The sequence below is a fragment of the Thamnophis sirtalis genome, unplaced genomic scaffold, assembly GCF_051295495.1.
Source record: "Thamnophis sirtalis isolate CommonGarterSnake01/CBP01778 unplaced genomic scaffold, rThaSir2_p1.2 scaffold_5, whole genome shotgun sequence".
Lineage (NCBI taxonomy): Eukaryota > Metazoa > Chordata > Lepidosauria > Squamata > Natricidae > Thamnophis > Thamnophis sirtalis.
In genome coordinates, this window is record NW_028261385.1 from 38571163 (window position 1) to 38592853 (window position 21691).

Genomic DNA, 21691 nt, shown 5'->3' on the forward strand with positions numbered 1-21691 from the left:
ATGAAATACATTGGCCAAATTTCTATGCTTGTTCAGTTCACTTCTTCTAGAAGGTTGGAAATTTTTGTTCGACTACTATCCATATTTCTAGACAGGAGTTTCTCAGCCTCTTTAAGATGTGTTGACATCAACACCATTCTGAGAACTGAAATTCACATCTCTGAAAATTGCTGAGGGTGAGAAACACTGTTCTAGATGTTCATATTATAAGTTTCCCATGTTATAGAATAGAATAGAATTCTTTATTAGCCAAGTGTGATTGAACACAGAAGGAATTTCTTTGGTGCATATGCTCTCAGTGTACGTAAGGAGAATAAAATACATTCATCTAGAATAAAAAGATAAAACACTTAGTGATAGTCAAGATTACCATAATTTGACTTATACAAAGCTTATACATGTGAGCTTTGAGCATGAATGATATTCAGCTTCAGAAACATAGATAAGGTAGGTAGGTGGAAGGATGGATGATAAGAAACATCAAGTTACCTTTTCCTCTTGACCATGGAGGACTTAACAACAAAACTTCCTCAACTCTTTTTTTGTTAACTCAGACTGTCAAGTTTACCTTGGATCTAATGCAACATTTTAACATTGTGGGATGCCTCTTCTTATACACTAAATAGGGGAAACATTCGCACCACCCACTACATCCAGATTCCTCTCTTTTTTCCCCTTCCAATTTTATGATATGTTTGGAAATTTATGTAAGGAGATTGTGTTCATTTCTAATTTTTTCTGATGAGGCCACAGATATTTTGCGAAATACTATGCATAAGACAAGATATTTCAAAACTGTGCCAAATTGCAGACATTTTAAGAAGGAAAGGAAGACTTGGCTTAATTGTATTTTATCACACATTCTTTATTCTGTTATTAGTCCAGATGCTGCACCTTTTTCTGATACCTGGATCACTGCTCCTTCCTCTGTCAGCTGTCATATGTCCCTAGGCTGGAAAAAAAAGAGGATTGCTGAAAACGTAGCAGATGCCAGTGAGAATTAAATTTGTAAGAATGTCAGAAGATAAGGAAAAGAACTTTATATTCTAGAGTTACACCTAATTATTCCATTTCAGGCTTTTAAGTGGCAGCACATTTGAACCCTGTCATGTAAATTGGATTCCTGGAAAGAAATGTCACAGCCCAGCTGGGAAGCAAGCTATTGTCTCCTAGCAATAAGATTTAGTGTTCAAATTGCATCTCAGGAATTTAACTAGAAAGTGTTTGATTGCTTAGCAAATATCTGCAAATTTTGATGATATTATTCTGCTGCTTTCTGCAGTAATTAATTGGATTAGTAAACAGATTTTCAGAAAGATTTCATTCATATACATTTTCCTAGACAAGTATGAAAACACTGGAAGTCTCCATTTAGTGAACAAGGGAAATAGTACAAGAAATATATTTTTCTGATAATATACATCAAAATGGCAGCAGGGGAGAAGGGAATGGATTTTTGCTTGCATGTACCTTGAATTAAATATATTCAGGAAAATTCTATTGTTGGCAAACAATAAGGAATATATTGAGCCACAAAATAACTGTATATACATACATACATACATACATACATACATACATACATACATACATACATACATACATATGTATATATGTATGTGTATGTTTATGTGTATATGTAGAATATGAAATAATTTTATTTTGCAACAGATGAACATACTGTAGGTAACTAGTGAGAAATTTTAGTCTTATTAAAATTCTATTATCTTAGAATCATATTTTAAAATAAATTTAATACTTTGTGCATTGGTTTCTGGAACAGATGTGATATACTTTATCTCAGATGCTGTCATGAAGAAATAAAGCCGAAAGGTTGATCAAAGGATAGTAGACGAAGGAGCAGAAGATGGCAACATTAATAGGACTGCTTTGTCTTATGTTCCCTGAAAAAAAGTGAAAGGAATTCCCCGTTTCCTGACATTTGAATGGTTCATTATTTCATTTCAAATACTAATAAAATTTTCTTTCTTGCCTTTTGATATTTCAACTTCCTATCCATATGACTGTTTTATTCTTGGATTTGAACAAAAGACTTGCAAAACTAGCTTTGTGAGCTACATTTTACAAATTAATCCTACACACACACACACACACACACACACACACACACACACACGACTCTACTTGGATCTTCTTTTCCATAACTGTATACATTCCTTCCACTTGTAGATGTAAATTAAAAAGAAATTAGGCTTCTGCTTTACAAATTAAGCTTCTTTTTTGCCAGTGAGGTGAATGGACAATTTTTATTAAAATTCTCTAATTAAATGTTTCTTGATCATGTTCAATGTGAGCCTCTTGCTTTGTGAATTTGATGAGTTGCAGCAATTGGAAGCATATTCTAAAAGACTCAAAATACAGCTTATAGTCATCTCAAAACTAAAGCTTGAATATACACTTTTTTGTTAAAATATGTTAATTGCACATGTTATTTTCATGTTTAATGTTTCAGTCAAGCTAATTTAACATTTGCCTTCTTAATATGAAGATCTGAGGATTCTAAAAAGAACATAGTTGAGAAAAAATTAGATACCAAGTTACTGATTGTTTTATAGCTAACAATAATTTTAATTTCTCTTCTATATACCATCTTCTTTTTCCTTTGAACTAAAAAGTTTATTTATGGCATGGCAATTTTAGGACCATGCCATAAACTTTAATGTACATGTTCTTTATCTGATGGGTTTTAAAAAATCCCATCTAAAATCACCTGGAGGTCTGTTTTATCTGAAACGTCCAATATGATAGCTCAACAAAGTTAAACAAGAGCCTTTTGTGTCTAATAGTTAATTCCCTGGTTTTGAAAGCTTATGATGACAAATAGGTTCTTTCAGCATTTCCAAATGGTTATTTTAAAGAATGACAATATTTTAAAAAAGAATTGTAAAGGCAAGAGGATTTTTTAAATGCTGTAAAAATGTTTCAAAATTTAGACTGTAATCCAATATTTGTTTTCTGTTGATAGAAAAATATGTAGTAGAAGATAATTTCCCCTTTGTTTTGCAGACTTCATGTCTCCAAGTTCTACTGCTGAGTATTTAAACCTTCATTAGAATAGTAGAGAAAGCAGCATAAAAAGGGATGTTTCTATTGAAGGCAGACAAGTATTCTATTTGTAACAGGTTCATTATTTTACATACTTTCAAATGTCCCAAAAATGTATAGAGAGTCAGTTTGGGATAGTGTGATGGCTAAGGCACCAGACTAGAAACTGGGAAATCATGAGCTCAAGTCCTGACTTAAATGAAAACCCAGCTGGGTGATCTTGGGCCAGTCATATCCTCTCAGCCCTAGGAAGCAAACAACAGCAAACCACTTCTGAAATCTTGCCAAGAAAATCCAGACAGTCACCAGGAGTCAACAATGACTTGAAGGCATAAACACACACACACAGACACACAGACACACACACACACACAGAGAGAATTACATGGTGGAACTCAGTGAGAACAATCATCCAATGGAACAGCTTGCCCTTGGAAGTTATGGGAGCTTAATTATTTCAGATTTTCAAGAAGAGATTGGACTGCCATTTGTTAGAAATGGTTTAAGGTCTCCTGCTTAAGTGGGGGGGGGGCTTGGTCTAGATGACTATAAACTCCCTTCCAACTCTGTTAATCTAATCTGAACTAATCTGAATTCTGTCCCCCTCTCAGAATTACCTCTTTTGTTTTTGCACCTATTAAAATGGCAGGTTCTTGGGCTAAACAGAATATTCCTCCTTGCCTTTATTTTTCAATCCATATCGGATTAATTTTCTAAAGCAAATACATCTTTGATTATTGGGAAGTTAGGGAAATTTATTGGGAAAACAAATAAATCCTTCCACCTGATCCCACAAAAGTATCAAAATATCTAGAGCTAGAAAAATACATCAGTATCCAATATTATTGGAGATATTATTACTTCATGTAAACTCGAGGTCAAAAGAAAGCATGTGAAAAGATATGAAATAAATGATAATGTTGTGTTTAAATAAAGATGAGATTAAAAATGCATTCTAGAGAGGTTAAAGTGAAATACAACTTTTGTTCTTTGCAGATTTATAAAATAAGTAAAGGTAGAATAGCCATACTTCAAAAGATACAGTTTTATTTTATACCCCAAAATCATTTTCACCTTCTTTAATCTGCCTGGGAGCCCTTTCCTGAGTCTCTTCTTTCAGAAATTAATCCATTACAGCTGGTCATATTATCAAATGGTGACTATCTGACAAGCTCAGAACTTTGGCTAGATCACAAAAGAAAAAAAATCCTGGAAAAATTCCATAATGTACCAAGAAAGCTTTTGGAAAAAAATCAGTTTTTACAAATTGTTGTTCATTTTTCATTATTTTCATATGGCCAACTCCCCCCCCCCCATTATTTTCATACTATCAAAAATTAATATTTTATGTTGATGTGTCCAACCTGGCTCTGGTTCTTTGAAACAGACTCCAATGAGAATTATGCTGGGAACAAGATCGCAAAAGTTGAAAATACACCAAAATGGGGTTTTTTTTGCGCAGATCCCTATGAAGTTGCTTTTAAACAAATAAATATTATTTTGAATGCCTAGAGGAGTCCTGCTCAATTTGTAGAGCAATGGTTCTCAACCTGTGGGTCGGGACCCCTTTGCGGGTCGAACAACCCTTTCACAAGGGTCGCCTAAGACCATCAGAAAACACATATTTTCGGGGAAAAAATACGGAAAAGATAAAACAATTTTATGGTTGGGGGTCACCACAACATGAGGAACTGTATTAAAGGGTCGTGGCATTAGGAAGATTGAGACCCACTGTTGTAGAGGGAAAGTGTATTAAAAATAATTGTGGGCTGCAAATGGACACCTGGTGCACCAATTGTCTCATGTCTAGTGGAATTGCAAAAGCAATGGAGCTGGTGGAATGAGTATGGCCTTGAAGTGTTGGAGGCACTTAATAGCATAATTTTGTGGGACAGCAACGTTTGGCAGTAGTGAATTTGAGTTTTGTTAAAAAATGCTGGTGGACTGCACAAGGCTGCTTGGTGGCCAGTATGTTGTTTATGCCTGGTGGTGGTTAATGTTTTAAATTGTAGATCTTTTACTATAGTCCAAGGTATTCTTAACATTTGCTTCAGGAATCTCTTGGAGATATTCAGTGGATCCATGAACTTGGATGGGAAAATTTCGTAACTTTAGTTATGTTCCTCTCTAAATAAAATGCAGCGTTTTATTCAATGATGTATGTAGGTAAACTAATTTAGGGCCTCTAGATTCTAAAAAAATGTTTATTAATTTCCATAAATCTAACAATGTAAAATTAATATTCCCTACAATTGATACCATCATTATTGATTTAGTGAATTACCGTACTAAGGAATATATATTACTGCGTTACATACTTTTAAAAACTTGATAACAGAATTTCAGCAGAAATGGTATCTTTTGTAATTTGTATCTATGCATTTTATTTCATAAATTCAAATATGTTTGGAATGTGTTGGTTTCATTAGACTTCCAAAAAGATCACAAAAAGATCAAGAACTTCTGGTTTAGAGTTCTTATTTAGTATTATGTTATATTGCAATTACAAATTGTTGCTTTATTATATTTCTATTGTTCTGACCTGGCTCCCAAACAAGACAAACCCTCTTTAGTTAAATGAATGTTTCCTTTATTAAGAGCAGCAGCATCCCCGGAAAAAAGTCTCTCTTTCTCACAGCAGGCTAACAAGTCTGTCCGACAGGGAGACTAATAGTTGTCAGCCACATCTATTAATCTCCATCCCTTGCCTTTGAACCCCAGAGCTAGGGTGGGGCTTTGCTAGCAGTGGTCTTCCGTCCCAAGAATTGGCCCATAGATTTCCACTGCTCTTCTCTTCTCTGCTTTCTGTGCATCCACGCATCAGACACTGGACCCAGTTGTTCCTCCTCCTCCTCATCAGCCACCTCCAGACCTGGGGTTGTTGACTCTCCATTTGAGGGCTGATGGGTGGTCACCTCTGTGTCTATCTCTGACAGCTCCATTCCCTGTTCCCCAATGGAGCTCTCAGGTTGCCTTGATGCTGGCACTGACTCCCACTCTGCCTCATCTGATTTGGCTGCTGGAAGGGCCAGCAGCCAACAAGCCACAATATGAGCCAGTTTGGTCTAGTGGTTAAGACACCAGGTGAGTTCTGGTCCCATATTAGCCATGAAAGCCAGCTGGGTACCGTGGGCCAGACATTTTTTTCCTCTCAGCCCAATTTACCTCAAAGAGCTGTTGTGGGGAATATATGAGGAGGAAGGATATTCAATTTTTTCTGTCTTGAGGTTTTGTTAAAAAAATAAATAAAAGTGGAATATAAATAAAAGAAATAATAAACAAAACTACTATTATTCCTATCCCGAGTTTGAGAAACAATGCCATTGTTTTAAATATGGCTGTTATTGCAGGCAAATGAAATCAGTCTGCAAGAAGAAATGGAAGACCTCTACATAAATTTTATTTCTTCTCAGAAAAATAAAGGAAAAGAGAAATTGCCTTTGAGGTGGATCATTTTTCAACTCTATCCTAGTAAGACTCCTTAATGCCTGGAAAAAAGAATGTCTGCCTCCTCCCTCAGATTTCTACAAATGTTTGATCTCATCAAGGCTTGAAAAGCTCTACCTTGTAAAATTAGGAACTGTTTTATTTCAGAATAATATGTAACAATCAGATGCAGAGTAATGTTGTTGTAAACCTAGCATTAAAAGTGCTATAAATCACAGTAGTTATGTCTCACTGTCCAAAACATGTGTGGGAAGAGAAATCAGTTGTTTTTTTTCCTGCACTTCCATGCGTATATTCTCATATGTGCCATGTTTGTGAACAGCAATTTCTAGACATAAATTTTACAAGAGAAACCAGCTCTTCAGAACTACTGCAATGAACATTGCCTCCTCAAGGGAGGAGGCATTTTCAAAAGAATATTTGTTGTTCTGGGAGAAAGTAAAACAACAGAAAGAACTATCACAGGTCTCTTTTTACAACAGTAGTAAATATACTAAGACCACTGAACTCTGTATTCATACCAGATCTTACATAATTGTTACAACTTCAGTGAATAGATAATCATGTTCAAATTCCTGTCTTATGTGTGTAAAATAATATTTAGAATAAGTCCAAATATAGTGGATTGGATCAAGCTGCTATTCTATGAGCAGAAAAGTGAGATTTAGTGGAGGCTCCAGTTCTTTCAAGTGGATGCTCTAGTGAATAGTTTGGAAGGAAGTGATTTTTGGCAATTCTCCATCCCATCTGCAATTTTAGTATCACTCACCCAGAAGAGAATTTTGAAGCAGTCTTACAGGAAGAGAAACCAGAGAATACCATTCAACTCTTAGAGCACCCATTGTGTACAATTCTGCTTTGTGCAAAATGTTACTATCCAGAATAACCCCCCACCTTTTTTTAAATGCTCTGGTTTTTACCCCAAACCACACTAAAAGACACACACATTTTGTTTTTTTATTCATTAAAACCACATCACAATATATCTTAAATATTATTGATAAAACATGATAGTACGTACCTACAGAATCTCATGAGAGTCAAACCTAACAAAATACTTGTTGACTTAAACTATATTTAAGCCAAAGTTTATGTACACTGAAACAACCGGTCAGTCATCCTGGACTGACTAACAAACAAACACATCTATTTCTCCATTTAAAATGTGAAGAGGAACTGGTGGTACACTTACATGTATTTGAATAAACCGTGATGTGGTTAATGTGTTCTGAGGAAGATGAGAGCTATGCCAGAGATTGAACCATAATGGACAGGTCTCATCAGAGGAACCAGATGAAGAGTGTCTCTCCCATAAACAAAGTGGTGAGACTTAGTTTACAGAAACCCATTATTTGGATTGGTCATTGTTTGAGTCAACAAGCACTGTGTTAGGTGTTGGGAGTTTTTGGACATTTGATGGGCTACAGGACTCTGCAATCACAGGTCAGCAACTGCAAGATTACTGAGAGAAAAGGCATTGCTGTCAAAAATATACAAATATTAAAAGCAAAGAAATAATGTTACTACAAATCAAGTCCAACGAGATCATGTTAACACCATTGGTACTGATAAATCATCATCAATCAATTGTAAAAGGCAGGTTTACTTGGAACAGCTTACCTCCTGTAGAGATACCTTTAACACCATGGAAAAGCAAAATTTGCCTATCCTAGATACTTTGGAAAGGACTCCATAGGTGGATTAAAATGCCAAATCCATTGGCTGACTCTGCGAGCATTCATATTAATTTATTAATTTATATACTACCTAATTCCCAGCATCTCTGGACTTGACTGAAGTTGTCATCCCAAAGTTAACTGAAATAAGCTGGCATCCAGTTTGAAATAATCAGAAAGGAACTACACCTCTGGTAATATATTCATCTCTGTAATATATTCAAATATATGGACTATACAAGCTATCTTTTATTTTAAATATATAAACACATTTAAACTGTCACTAATGGAGAGGATGCCAGCCTGAAGAGAGAGAAACTATAATATGCACTGGAGGCAAATTGTGTCTTTTTATATTTAAAGCTTATAAAAGGAGAGAAACCCAAAACCTATTTACCCCCTAGTGTAATCAGATCCACTTCCAGTCCATTATCAACTTTATTAACTAATCTCACATTGTATCCTAACAATATTTAGCATATTTTTATTCCTAGCATGCAAGTTTGGAATAAAAGAATACTTACATGCAATACCTCAAACTTACCCAAAAAGACCATTGGCTTACCTGAAAAGTTGTTCTGTGTGTGCTAAGGGAGAATCCAAGCATGGGTTAACTTTTGTCTGTTTGCCCAGAGACTGAGTTAGAAAAGTCTTGACCACGCCTCCTCTGCTTGAAGGAGCTGTTTTTTCAACTCAGTCTATCTTAGAGAGACATAATCAATATTTCTCCAGCTCAGCCTAAATCAAAAGTTATCTCAGCAGCCTGGATTTTCCAAAAAATCAACAGCTCTTTCATCAATTTAGTTGAGCAGAATATTTGGGTTGTATTTTGGTGTCTCCCGATCCATTTAGTCGGCTGCAGGCGTGTGTGCTGATTTTCCCTGGCCACCGGCTAGAACCGCCACAACAAAACTCAATTGGCTCCACTAATTCAAGTTCCAGGGAGTCCTTGCAGCTTGGAGATACTGCCCGATCACTTGGGCTAGCCTCCAAAAGCCGTGCTTTTGCTTTTTGGAGCCAGGAGAGCCAGTTCGCCACTCTTGTGCCAATTTTTCAGTTTGAAAATCGCAGTGTCTGTTGTTGGCGCCAGGAAAGCTGGTACGCCGCTCTCGTGCCATTTTGCAACTTGCATTGCTCATCTTCGGATTGGAAGCTTCTATTCTGAACCAGAGCAATACAATGTGAAATATACTAATTATGACAGAGAGATCATGCAGTCTAATTTTGAATACAGCAATTTGCCTTTTTTCAAATACACGTTTTCCAAATTATTTGAGATTAGGAAATATTTTCTTGACTCCAGTTAAGATACCATGAACAAATACTAATTTTTTTTCAAGTTTGAGGGTGTTTAAAAAAAAGCTTTTCTTTCCCATCTCAGAGAAAAAACAGTAACTGAAAATGTATAAAAATACATTTCAATAGCCCATAAGGATTGCTACAGGAAACAGGTGCTCAAGTGTGGTAGATTTAGGTCCAAATAAATGAGGAAGAGAATGGGGTCAGACAGAAGGGTGAAACCAAACGTTCAGTTCTTCACATAAAACTGATTTTCCCCCTCTCCAAACTATCATTATGATGGAAACAAACATGTTAATTTTTACAAATTTTGTTACTCCCACATGGTTATATCTTTTCATAAACTTGGCTACAGGAAAGAGTATATTTTGCCAAACATGTGATATGCAGAGATTATCTTTCAGACCAAGTGGTTTGTTTAACAAATTGAACATTTCCTCTTTACTTTTTAATACTAAACAAGATTTACTAGTTGTCTAGCTTTTTCACATTAGAGGCATCGATGTGTAGTTAAAGCAAGATACATTGTCCCTCGTTACATTTTCATGTAGTAACATAATTATTTATAAATTTGTGCTGCTTTTCTAACTATTGTATTTCAATGAGTATTTTATAAAAAGTGTTTCACCTGTAAAATGGGTACTTTTTTTTTAAAAAAGTGAAAAAAATGATGGAAGCAGTGAAAACAATTATTCATATTACTACACTGGAATAGAACCTTCTCTCCGACCTTGCAAATATAAAATCCATTTACAGAAAAGTTTGAAAAATGATATTTCACTTAACATTTTATCAATGTTTATTCATTGAAACATTTAAGTAGTATTGCAGACTTGATAAATCTAAACCTCCATTCTACCTTTCTATGATTAATGTCATTTTTAAAAAGTTTTTAAATTTAAAGTTTTTAAATATAGGTGAAAATTGTAAAATAATTGTTTGCCACAAGTGAAACTAAATAATAGACAAACATTTAGGAAAATAAGAATATTCACTTTAATTACAATAGAGTAATTCTATCAAAGAAAGATAAAAAATTATCACAAGCAGCACTTTTGGTCTTTTGTAAAATACGCATTTCTTTGACTACTGCCATCATTTATAATAATAATTGCTACATATTCAATAGGAAGTTTTGACAATTCTTAAAGTTGTTGTTTTTTTGCAACTCTTTGGGATTATACTACGCAGATTAACATGCAAACAATTTATCTACACTGGCTTGTTATGCTAATTATTCAAGTTGTAAAGGAATTACATGAATGTATCTCCTCCAGATTTAGTACATGTTATAGTTTTTACATTAAGATATTGTAAGATCCAAACCAGACATCTTTCAGGTGTGCTGGTTTGGATTATAATCCCAAATACTGATGACTATAGAAGACCATGTTATCTGAAAATATGAAAGCAAGTTATGAAGGTTCTGAAAATGTTCCCCACCCCCCACCACTTAGCTTCCGAACCTTCTGATACATTACTTAAACAAACCAGTTCTCTTAAAAATATAGTTTTTAAAAGAACTTTTTAAAAGGTGATTTAGTGAAAATAGACTATTGTAGTACTTTACAACTAAAAGTTGTGCTCCAAGTATTAAGATGTAAAAGTACAGATACAGGAGGGGGAGAGGGAGGAATAACCAGTATGAACTTCCCATGTCTTTCTAGAGTTCTCATTCTCAGTGAGGTTCTGTTCAAGGAATGTAAAATATTCTTCTAATCTCAAACTGAATTGTTCAAGAAAAATATATTTTAAAATCCTTCTAAATACCTGGAATGGAACATTCCATTTAGGCATCATTTAAGGAAGTAGTTCTTGGTATCATTATCTTCTTTACCAGACTTTAAATTAAAATAGAATTTATCATTCCTCCAAACTGGTAAGCTTCTGAAGAGCATCATGTAGCACAATTATTCCTTAGAATTATTATAATCACTTACTACACAATACATCATTTCTTACATATTTTGAAAATATTGCATGCATGATTGTTTTACAATGCTTGCAAAGCAGATTCCCCCCCCAACACCTCTAATTTCACAATGCAATTTACACCTTAATATTGATAATCCTTGTTTAGTGACCACAATTGGGACCAATAATTTGATATTTACATGAAGCAGCCACTACATAAAACCCTAATGATCTTCAGCTTTCCCTTGGTTTACACACCTGCAACAGTTATAAGTGAGAGGATGGGTTGCAAAGTTACAGTACTTTTTCATCATAACAAATGGTTACTAAACAGTTAACTAAAGACTACCTGCAGTGTAAAAATTACCAAATGCTAAATGTCTTCATATTCCTAATACCATACTGTATCATTTTCAATGTTTAACAATATCTACTTCATAATATTGCTTTATTCTTCTCATGCTCCTTCAAATTAATCTACAAGTAATCCTTGCTTAATAACAGAAACTGGCACTGGAATTTCTGTTGCTAATGATATGGACAACCTTGCTAGTTACTGACAACAGTTCTGGTAGTCCCGGTTACCATGATTGAGATCTCAGCAGATAATTAAACAAGGATCTCATGTTATTACGATTTCTGACTTCCTTCTGGGGAAGGTCACAAATTATGATAATGTAACATGGGAATACTGCAATGGTCAGAACTTCAAGGACAGACCATAAGTACTACTCAGTGGCATCACAAGTTAGAATGGTTGCTAAATGAGTGATTATTAAATGAGGACCAGCTGTATAGTAATAATTTGAAAAATCAATTTCATAATAAAATTTTCATAGTAGAGCTGTAATTTAGAACATAATTTGTATAAATTTATATTTAAGGATCATAAAACATTTCTCGTGATTTGTAAACTAAGTTAAAAGTCAAAGGAGTATTTGTACAATTATACTGATACACTAGGTAGGTAATAGGCAAATAAGAGATCAGATTAGATAATTTCAGCGAACACTAAGATAATATTGTTCTTTCAGTTTTTGAAGTGCTATAATAAAGTACTGATAAATACTGGTGAAGTAATTAAAAGACAATATTTGGATGTTTCTAAAAAAAAAAAATCCAGATTGTATTCCATTTCCCAATAGATGACAGAAATACATGCATGAAATTTAAGTCCGAATAGTTGACAACCATAAGTAAGTTTATATAATTGTTTACTAAAAAGCAGATTCAAGGTGAAACATACCGTAAATATTAACAGTTGACTGTATTACATATAAATGTTTGTTTAATAAAGACATAATAGAATGCAGTTTTTTTAAAATTTTCTATTGCATGTACTTTATAATGTGTAAAACCTATAGATGTAACAATCACAAAAGCTATCATGAAATGGATTTGAAATCTTCTGTCCCAAATAGTTTTAAGTTTAACTCTCTCTTACAGTAGTACAGTTAGTTATTGACTTATGACTACATCTGGGACCAGAATTTCCATTGCTAAGCAAAGTTGCTGTTACGTGTATTGTGCCTAATTTTACAAACTTTTTTGCCATCACAGCAGTTGATAAGGAAATCACATGATCATTAAATGAATTTGGCTTCCCCATTGACTTTGCTTATTGAAGATCAGGTTGCAAATGGCAATCACATGACCCCACAACTGTTGTAAATAGATGCCAGTTACCAAATGCCTGAATTTTGTTCACCTGACCGTAGGGATCCTGCAAAGGTTGTAAGCGTAAGGACCAGTCATCACTTTTTTTCCATGTTGTTGTAACTTCAAATACTCACTAAATCAATAATTATAAGTTGAGGACTATCTGTATCTGTTTTCTTTTATGATACAATTTTACTTTATTCTTGTCTATAATTTAAATACTTTTTCCTAAAACAACATGAAAAAAACAAAGACTTTTAAATAAAAAGCATTTAAAAGGATTTTGGAATTAACATCAAATCAACATTAGCAGACATAACTCACTGTTGTACTCTTAAAAAGCCTTTACTGAAATATAGAATAATTAACATAAATAAAGGTTATCCATTCAAAAGAATTGATTAGTAGCTGTATTTTTTCCAACATCACTGCTCTTTAACCAAAAATACTGAAACAGAAAATTTTCTTGTCCAAAGAAATTGAGGTGGAGAATGAATTTTTGTCTTCTATTTCTTAAAGTCTTTTATTTGATTGCAAATTGACAGCAGTATGTTCTTAACATTTTCCAATTTTTATTGTACAAACAGAATACTGAAAGCCATTGCAATACAGCATACTGCTACGTAAGGGCTCTTCCGTTCACCTGGAAGAAGAAACAATACTGAATTACTCTTTTTATACAAGCAAGCTGTCCCCCCCTAATTTGAATGGAATAAAATACTACTATCTAAGTCTGCATGTGAATACAATAAAAGAATGGCTGATGGCATATTCAGGTGTAAATGTTGTAACAGTTAATCCACAAATTCTCCGAAATCCACATTTTCCACAACTCGTAAATTGCACACACACGTGCGCGCGCACACACACACACACCAAAGATTCTTTTGATAAATTAAGCAGCACACTGGTAATAATTAAAGTATTTTTCTTTAATTAAAGATCTAAATGCCTGATAAATAAAATGGTTTATACACTTTTAAAATATTGGCACAATAACTAAATATAATTATATTCTTTGCAACAGGTAATTTTTCCTCAGCCAGAACAATTCACCATTTGTATCTTTAAAGCAAGATTATCAAAATTAATATTATGAGACATCATTACTTGACAGATTATATATAATGAATTAACATATGCAATTTCATAACTGTTTAGAATTAATATTGAGCTAGTCCACCTCATAATATTCATGTGTTGAAGTTTCCTGTTCTTAATTTTCTTGAAGAAAGCATTCATCATCCATTAGGATTACTTGTCTGTTAACAATACTTTACAAATAGGGAACAGCTTGTCTGAAAGGTGTGAACATTTAAAAGACTACTTAAGTAAAAGTAGCAGTTTCATTTTGCATTAATGAAAATTTATATAAAGTGTTAAAATAATCAAAAGGGAAAAAAAATCCAGTCAAAATACTTAAAGGCATCTAGATTTCTAAGAAAGACACTTATGTGTAACTTACAGGATCATACAATGCCAATTATTTCTAAAGGCCCAACTCGGTAATATATGGTTTGTTGACAAATAACAAGCACTTGTCATGCAAAACAGCAAGTCGCCTAGCTTCCAGCACTGGGAAACTATTGTTTTTAGGACACTTCATTTAACCTTTTCCTGCAATCCGATCTTCCCCATTTGTGTGCAAGGACAAAAGTAGAAAGACATAATCTTTTCCCTCATACACAGAATAGAAAGATGGATCTCTGTGTGTGCACATATATGCCTAAAGATTACTGATGTACAAAACAAAAATGGTGAGAGATTATAGTGCTGAAACTTTCAATCATATTTAACTATGATTTTAAGGCAAAATCGAGCATTCTGTAAAAATTAGTCCAAGAATCAGCTATGCTGTGCATTGTTTGATATCTGATGTTTTTAAAATAGACCAGAAATCTGTCTTGTTAATACAGAAGTACAAGATCATGTATAGTTATTCTCTAAATCAAAGAAAATCAGCCTTAATATCAGTGGATCCAAGTAATTTTTTAAAAATATATGGATAATATCTTGGCATACAGTGAGGATGAAGTTATCTTCGCAAATCAAGCAACACCTATCCTTGCTCTATTTGACCTCTCTGCAGCTCTCAATACTGTCAATCATGGTGTCTTTCTTGATCCGCTTAAGGAATTGGCAGTACTGGTTTTGTTGGTTCACCCCCTTTCTCCATGTTTGGTTCCAAATGGTGGTTAATGGGGAGGAAAGATTCCATCCCTGGTCCCTATATGGGGTGCCATAGGGTACCCTATGGAACGATCTCCCCGTGGAGATTTGTACCCTCACCACCCTCCAGACCTTCCGCACAGCCCTCAAAACCTGGCTATCCCGTCAGGCCTGGGACTAAGATTGTAACCCGCCCGAATGGTATGAATGTTGTGTTTTTTAAATTTGTATTGTTCTATATGTCTAAAGTTTGCTTTTCCCCCCTCTTAAGTTGTGAGCCGCCCTGAGTCCCCCTAGGGAAAAGGGCGGCATATAAATTTAATAAAATACTCAAAATACTCAAATACTCAAAAAAATCATGAAGTGTCATCAATATGCTAAGTGATATTGCTGATAACTTGAGATAATTTGGTGCAGTGGTTAAGGCATCAGGCTAGAAATGGAAGAGTATGAATTTTAGTCCTGCCTTAGACACAATGCCAGCTGGGTGACTGGGCTAGTAACTTTCTTTTAACCTTATGAAGGAGGCAATTATCGAGAAAACTAAGAGATTCAGGAAATCTCTGAGCACTGGACAGAATTAAATGGAAGGAAAAAAATGGATGTCTTATCCCAGTGTCTGGAAGTTCCTGCAGGTAGAAGTCATGATTAAGAGGGCTTTTTTACGGCTTTGTGTTGTTCATTAATTATACTTATTTCTGGATCAGGAGAGGGGAGGCTCTGTTCACAATTACTCATATCCTAGTCACATCACCCCAACATTGGATTACTGTAAAATGCTCTATATGGGGCTGCCCTTGAGCAGTATCCAGAAACTTCAGCTAATGTAAAACATAGCAGCATGGGCAGTTATGTCTGCTTCTAGATCAGCATATGCTATGCTTACATCCAATTTAAGACATGGTTTCTGATCTTTCAAGCCTTCCATGCTATGAGGCCAGGTTATTTGAGGGACCACCTCTCCCCAATTACCTTTGCTCATCTCATCAGATCTAGCAAGAGAAGGATGCTGTGGGTCCAATCTCTCAGGAAACTACACTTGGCAGGCCCAAGGAATGCAAGCATTCTCTGCTATTTCATATATTTATGAAATATTCCTCCCTACGCATCTGATGTGAGATTAGCTCCATCCCTCATTTTCTGGAAATACCTCAAGGCCCAGCTTTGTCATCAGGCCTGGGGGGGGGGGGGGGTCTCAGGGGCCAGTGAGATCTCCAGGTGGCTCAGTGGCTGATTGAATCATGTGTGCTTGAGGCTTTCTAAAATATGACTGCGTTTGATATGTGTATGTATGTGTGTATGTATGTATGTATGTATGTATGTATGTATGTATGTATGTATATATATATATATATATATATATATATATATATATATATATATATATATATATATATATATATATATATATATATATATATATATAAATATAAATATAATGTATGTATATATATATATATATGTACACACACACACACACACACACACACACACACACACACACACATACTGGCCAGAATAATTTCTTATGGTAGCCGTATAAATTTGATAAATAAGTGAACAGAGTGTGGGAACTAATACTACCACCAATTTGCATTTTTTAACAAATTTACACATGCTTAAATGTTATACTGAATTGTATTGTTCGACAACAGTGTATGCATGCATGTATATGTATGAATGACTAGAAATTAGACACTACTTACCAATTCTGGCACACTTCCAGAATATGCCCAATAATCTGAAAACATTAATTGTAAGAAACAATTTTATATTTTCACTATGATTAAATGCCAATTGCAATATTACAGATATAATAGTAATGACTAATATCCCAATACTTATTTTTAAGGAATTGTAAATCTGCTGATGTTTTTTCATGCTCATAAAATGCTTTTGAATTGCTACATGCAGCATAAAAAGTGACATGCATAATTTTAAGTATTGCCTTGTAAATCTTAAGTTTGCTCATTTAGCTCAAAATGGATATTATAGCCTATTGTTATAATAACACCAAGTCATATGATACAGCAGAATAACCTAAAGCTCATTAAAGCATTAATGTATTTATTTTATATATTTATTTGTTAAATTTATTTGTTGTCGATTGCCATGGGATTACTTTAGGTGGCTTACAATAAAAAGGAAGAAAATGAAAGGAGTGTAAACAGAAGTAAAACAATACAATCATGAAATAAACAATGAAAAGGGAACACAACAAGTATACTTCAATTAGAATACCAAGAAGATGGATGGGTGGAGAACAGAGAGAAAGTGGTGGGGTGATCTGCCATCAATGCAACCGTTAGTTTCTAGGCCAAATGTCAGAGCCAGATCTTAGGCTCATGTGGAAAGATAGGAGGGTAGGGACAGATCTTATCTTAGAGGGTAATATGTTGCAAAGGGCAGCTGCTGCAGCAGAGAAGGCTCTTACTCTGAATCCCGATAGAGTTGTTCGACCAACTGGATCTGAAGTAATCTCCCTTTGCTGGCATAAGTAGGAATGGCTTGTCCTCATGGAATAAGGAGGTTCATCAGGTAGCCTGGACATATGCCATTAAGGGCTTTAAGGGTCATAATTAACTGGACTGCACTTAGAAGCAGATCAGTAGCCAGTGAAGTTCTCAGAGCAGAGGTGCAATGACCCAATCTAGGGCCCCCAAAGTCTGCTCTCACTGCTGCACTTTGTCAAAGGCCATTGAGAGTTCAAGAGCAGCAAGAATGGCTGCTGCTCCCATCAGAGATCATCCGTGAATGCAGTGAAGCTCTCCCTCTCCACAGCCAGGTATGACTCCTGACTGAAAGGGGTTCAGAAAATCTGTGTCAACCAGGATCCCCTGTAGCTGCCGAATAACCACTTTTTCCAAGACCTTCCCAAAAAGGGAAGATGGGAGACTGGACAAAAGTTGTTCAGGTAGATAGGGTCAAATGTTGGCTTTGTAAGGAAAAGACAAACCAAGGACTCCTTAAAAGGTCCCAAGATTGTCCCCTCATGCACTGAGGAATGTATCACTTAGATGTGGATTCCAGAGGTTTCTAAAAGCTGTAGCCAAATTTTTATCATTAATGCTTTAGAGAAAATTATTTAACGATTGTAGTATACTAAAATATGTTTAAATTGTAAAGATTGGCTATTTTTTAATTTGGCTTTTTAAGCCTAATGGCCTTCTTCATATCAGGTTGCTTGGAAATTCAATTTAGCTGCAATCATTCTTAAAGTCCTGAGTTTCAAAGAAAAGGCATGATGTCAAAAATATAGAATGAGTTCTAGAAAGGATGTGCTACTTATATTGCCTATTTTAAAATGATATGTACAAAGTTTTATTTAGAAAGAAGGTTTTTAGATTAGGCATTTTAGCTTAATTAGCATTTTACTGAATAAGTATTAAAATTGTAAGTTATTTTATGCATTTAGTATGTGATTTGTACATTGTCAGCTTCAAACTAAGTTTCAGCTATTTACAGTCTTTAAAATGCCAAATAAAACCACATAATTGTAAAATCTCCATAAAATAATAATAAAAACTCAATATAGAACACTGGGGATAACATTAACTTTAAAAATCTTTTCTCTAATGGTCTAAATAGTGAAATCTCATACTTCTTAGAAAGGCAGACTCCATTTTAAGAAAATGAAAATGTTTTGCGGTTATGACTTATATTGTAATTAAGCTTTTGAGGATTAACAATGATTTGTATCAATGAGTCAATTTCAAAAGAATTAAATATTAAAAGTAAAAAATAAGCTTACATGCATATCCTTTCACCAAAGTTCTAGAAATTTACGTACCCTGTTTTATTGTTATCCAGTAATCTGGGAGCCAACGATCTTAAGTATGCACATGTACATATAAGCAGTAAGATTACTGTCAGAAGACTCTGAAAATTGAAGATCGCAGACTGAAAAAAAAGATAACATATTAAGTTACTCTTGAGTTTGTAAAAGTTCTCTTTACTATATTCATTTACTTCTTCCCATAAATAATTACAAAAAAAGAAATTTAACAGCCTATTACTATTTATAATTCTAGTATATCAGGAACAATGAAATACTAGATAATTTCTTTTTCAAACTATTATTGAGAATTTCAGATCATTCATAAATTATTTGCTTTGCAAATTAAAGTCTTAGTTTGTATTCTATTTCAATAGTCAAAACAGTTTGTTGGGTATCGTATTCCACCATTACAAACTTAGGCTTCTAAAGCAAAAATTGGAATATACCAGGCTAAAAATCAGGGAACACTGAGTTCTAGTTCCACCATAGCCATGAATCAGGCTGTGTGACCTTGGACCAATCACTCTCTCTCAACCCAACCTAACTCACAGGGTGGTTGTTACAGAGCAAATAGGAGGAAGTTATGTTGGATATGTTCTCCCCCTTGATGGTAAAAATAATAAAGATGGGATACAAATAAATATTCTAATATATCCTCTCAATGGGATGACTGTATAAAGTTATGAGAAAGGGGCAGATTTTGCTCTCACGAAAACAGTATCTCAAAGTGCAATACAGACATACATACAAGTGAATTAAGTCACGTATAATTTAGATGAAACCTGGAGAGCTCAGGATAAGCTTTATGTGCAGAAAGGCCCAGCTATAATCCTTGACATCTAGTTTGGGTTCAGAAAGGCCATGTTGATTTGTGCTTTAAGTCTTGGAGAATTGATGCTAATTAGTAACACTCATACTTAGTGGTCTCATTTGTTGTAGCAGGTTTGTTTGCTCTCATAATGGATTCTTATTTTTTCGATCAATCAATCAGAATAGAGCTGAAAGGGACCTTGGAGATCTTGTAGTCCAACCCCTACTCAAGCAGACCTACCAGTATACCATTTTGAATAGTGAACATACAATGTGGAAATTGAGATTCTTGTCTTATGCACCCAAAAAAGCAGGGATTTGAACATGTAACTTCAGACACAGATAAAAACAAGGGAATAAAAACAAAAGAAGTAGAATTGGCAGAATAACAAACCCAGTGGAAAGAAAGAAAAGCTTCAGTCATCCTCACCAAAAGCTTGGGTGAAGACCCAGGTCTTCTGGAAGCTTCAATACATCTTCATTTAAATGAAACACTTCATTTACCATGATGTACAAAGTAGCCATAGTGTAAAAACGAAAAGGGAAATTTTTCTAGACCAGATCTAAAAAAGTAGTTCTTACAATCAGTGCTGCTAAACAATTCTTAATCCTCCCAAGGATCTCTTTCAAAAGACAATTTTTCTTGCCATTTGACATGCTTAGATTGCATGCATTTCTTCTTTTAGGGACCTCTGCACTCAGTACCTAATATTTCCCATGAAGTTTGCCTGCCATACTGCAATTAAGTTTGTAATTAAATATGTGACACAATTGACCTAATTAAATGTCACAATTCTTCCACTCTTGTCCCCTATTTTTTGCCCCAATTGTAATAAAACAAGACATCACAAAATATATAATACAAGCTTATTTTAAATAGAAATGGAAGGGCACCCAACTTAATGCAGTACAATTATTTCCATGTAAATGTCTTATATGTATTACTAAGTTACAGACTCTAATCTGTCTTTGTTGGGGGGGGGGAGAGTATGTCATTTTAAAAAAATCACATTAACCATGTTTTAACTATTGTCATATTGCACACTCCACAAAGTGCTGAGAATCATCAGATTGCAGCACAGTACAAGTTCGATAAATAGTAGATTCTGCTTTGTGTTTTAGAAACAAACAAAGCACCTAAATATTTTGCCTTGAATCTCTAGAACTGGTGGACAATTCTATGTAGTAAATATTTGCTAGCACATCAGGCTAGAGATTATAAAATCAAAAGTAAACTGCAACAACGACAAGTGCAATTGATCACAAGTGCTTTTAATACTGATTACAAATGCAATTAAAAATACCAAAAGTATTACACTTCTTTGAATAATGTAAAAGCAGTAGGCACAGAGGTAAGGCACGCTTTTACTGCATACATATAGGGGGTTGTGTCCACATAACCCATTTGTAGCCACCATTAACTTAAACCGCAGTGTTACTGCACCCTGAATTACAAAGGAAAGATTCGCACAAAACTCTTGAGCCGCAAACCAGCCAGGCTATTCGGCGAGCCAAGATTTCGCCACCCGTAGTTTACACAAAGAAGAAGACGACGGAGTAAAAAGTGATGCTCCCTTTTTGAGCTATCACCTTTCATGGCGCCTTCAGCTAGGCCTCTTTCGCAAAGCCAAAGGCGGAGAGGCTACCCTGGGGAAAGGGGCCCAAGCGGCCTTCCACGCGCGTTATCACGCCATTCCCAAAGGGTCCGCCCGCCAAAGGAGCCACAAGGCCCGGCCGACCCTGGTTCCCAAGCGCAGGCCTCTTTCCCGAACGCCGCTCTTACCATAGTTACGCGCCGCCACGAGCCACATCACACTTCCGGTAACCAGGGGAGGGGCGGGACCTGGAAGAAAGATGAGCCTCAGGCGCCTGC

At 35.0% G+C, this 21691-nt stretch overlaps 1 protein-coding gene across 1 annotated transcript; it reads right to left on the reverse strand.

Moving 5' to 3' along the window:
- Window positions 1–10460: 10460 nt before the first annotated feature.
- Window positions 10461–20933, reverse strand: TMEM167A (transmembrane protein 167A). Its single transcript, XM_087715839.1, has 5 exons — window positions 20249–20933; window positions 20121–20148; window positions 19021–19130; window positions 16937–16971; window positions 10461–13704 (listed from the first exon to the last, which is right to left on the reverse strand). Exons 1-5 carry the CDS (start codon window positions 20341–20343, stop codon window positions 13634–13636), a joined length of 339 nt encoding a protein of 112 aa, XP_087571965.1. The 5' UTR covers window positions 20344–20933; the 3' UTR covers window positions 10461–13633.
- Between the last annotated feature and the right edge of the window lie 758 nt (window positions 20934–21691).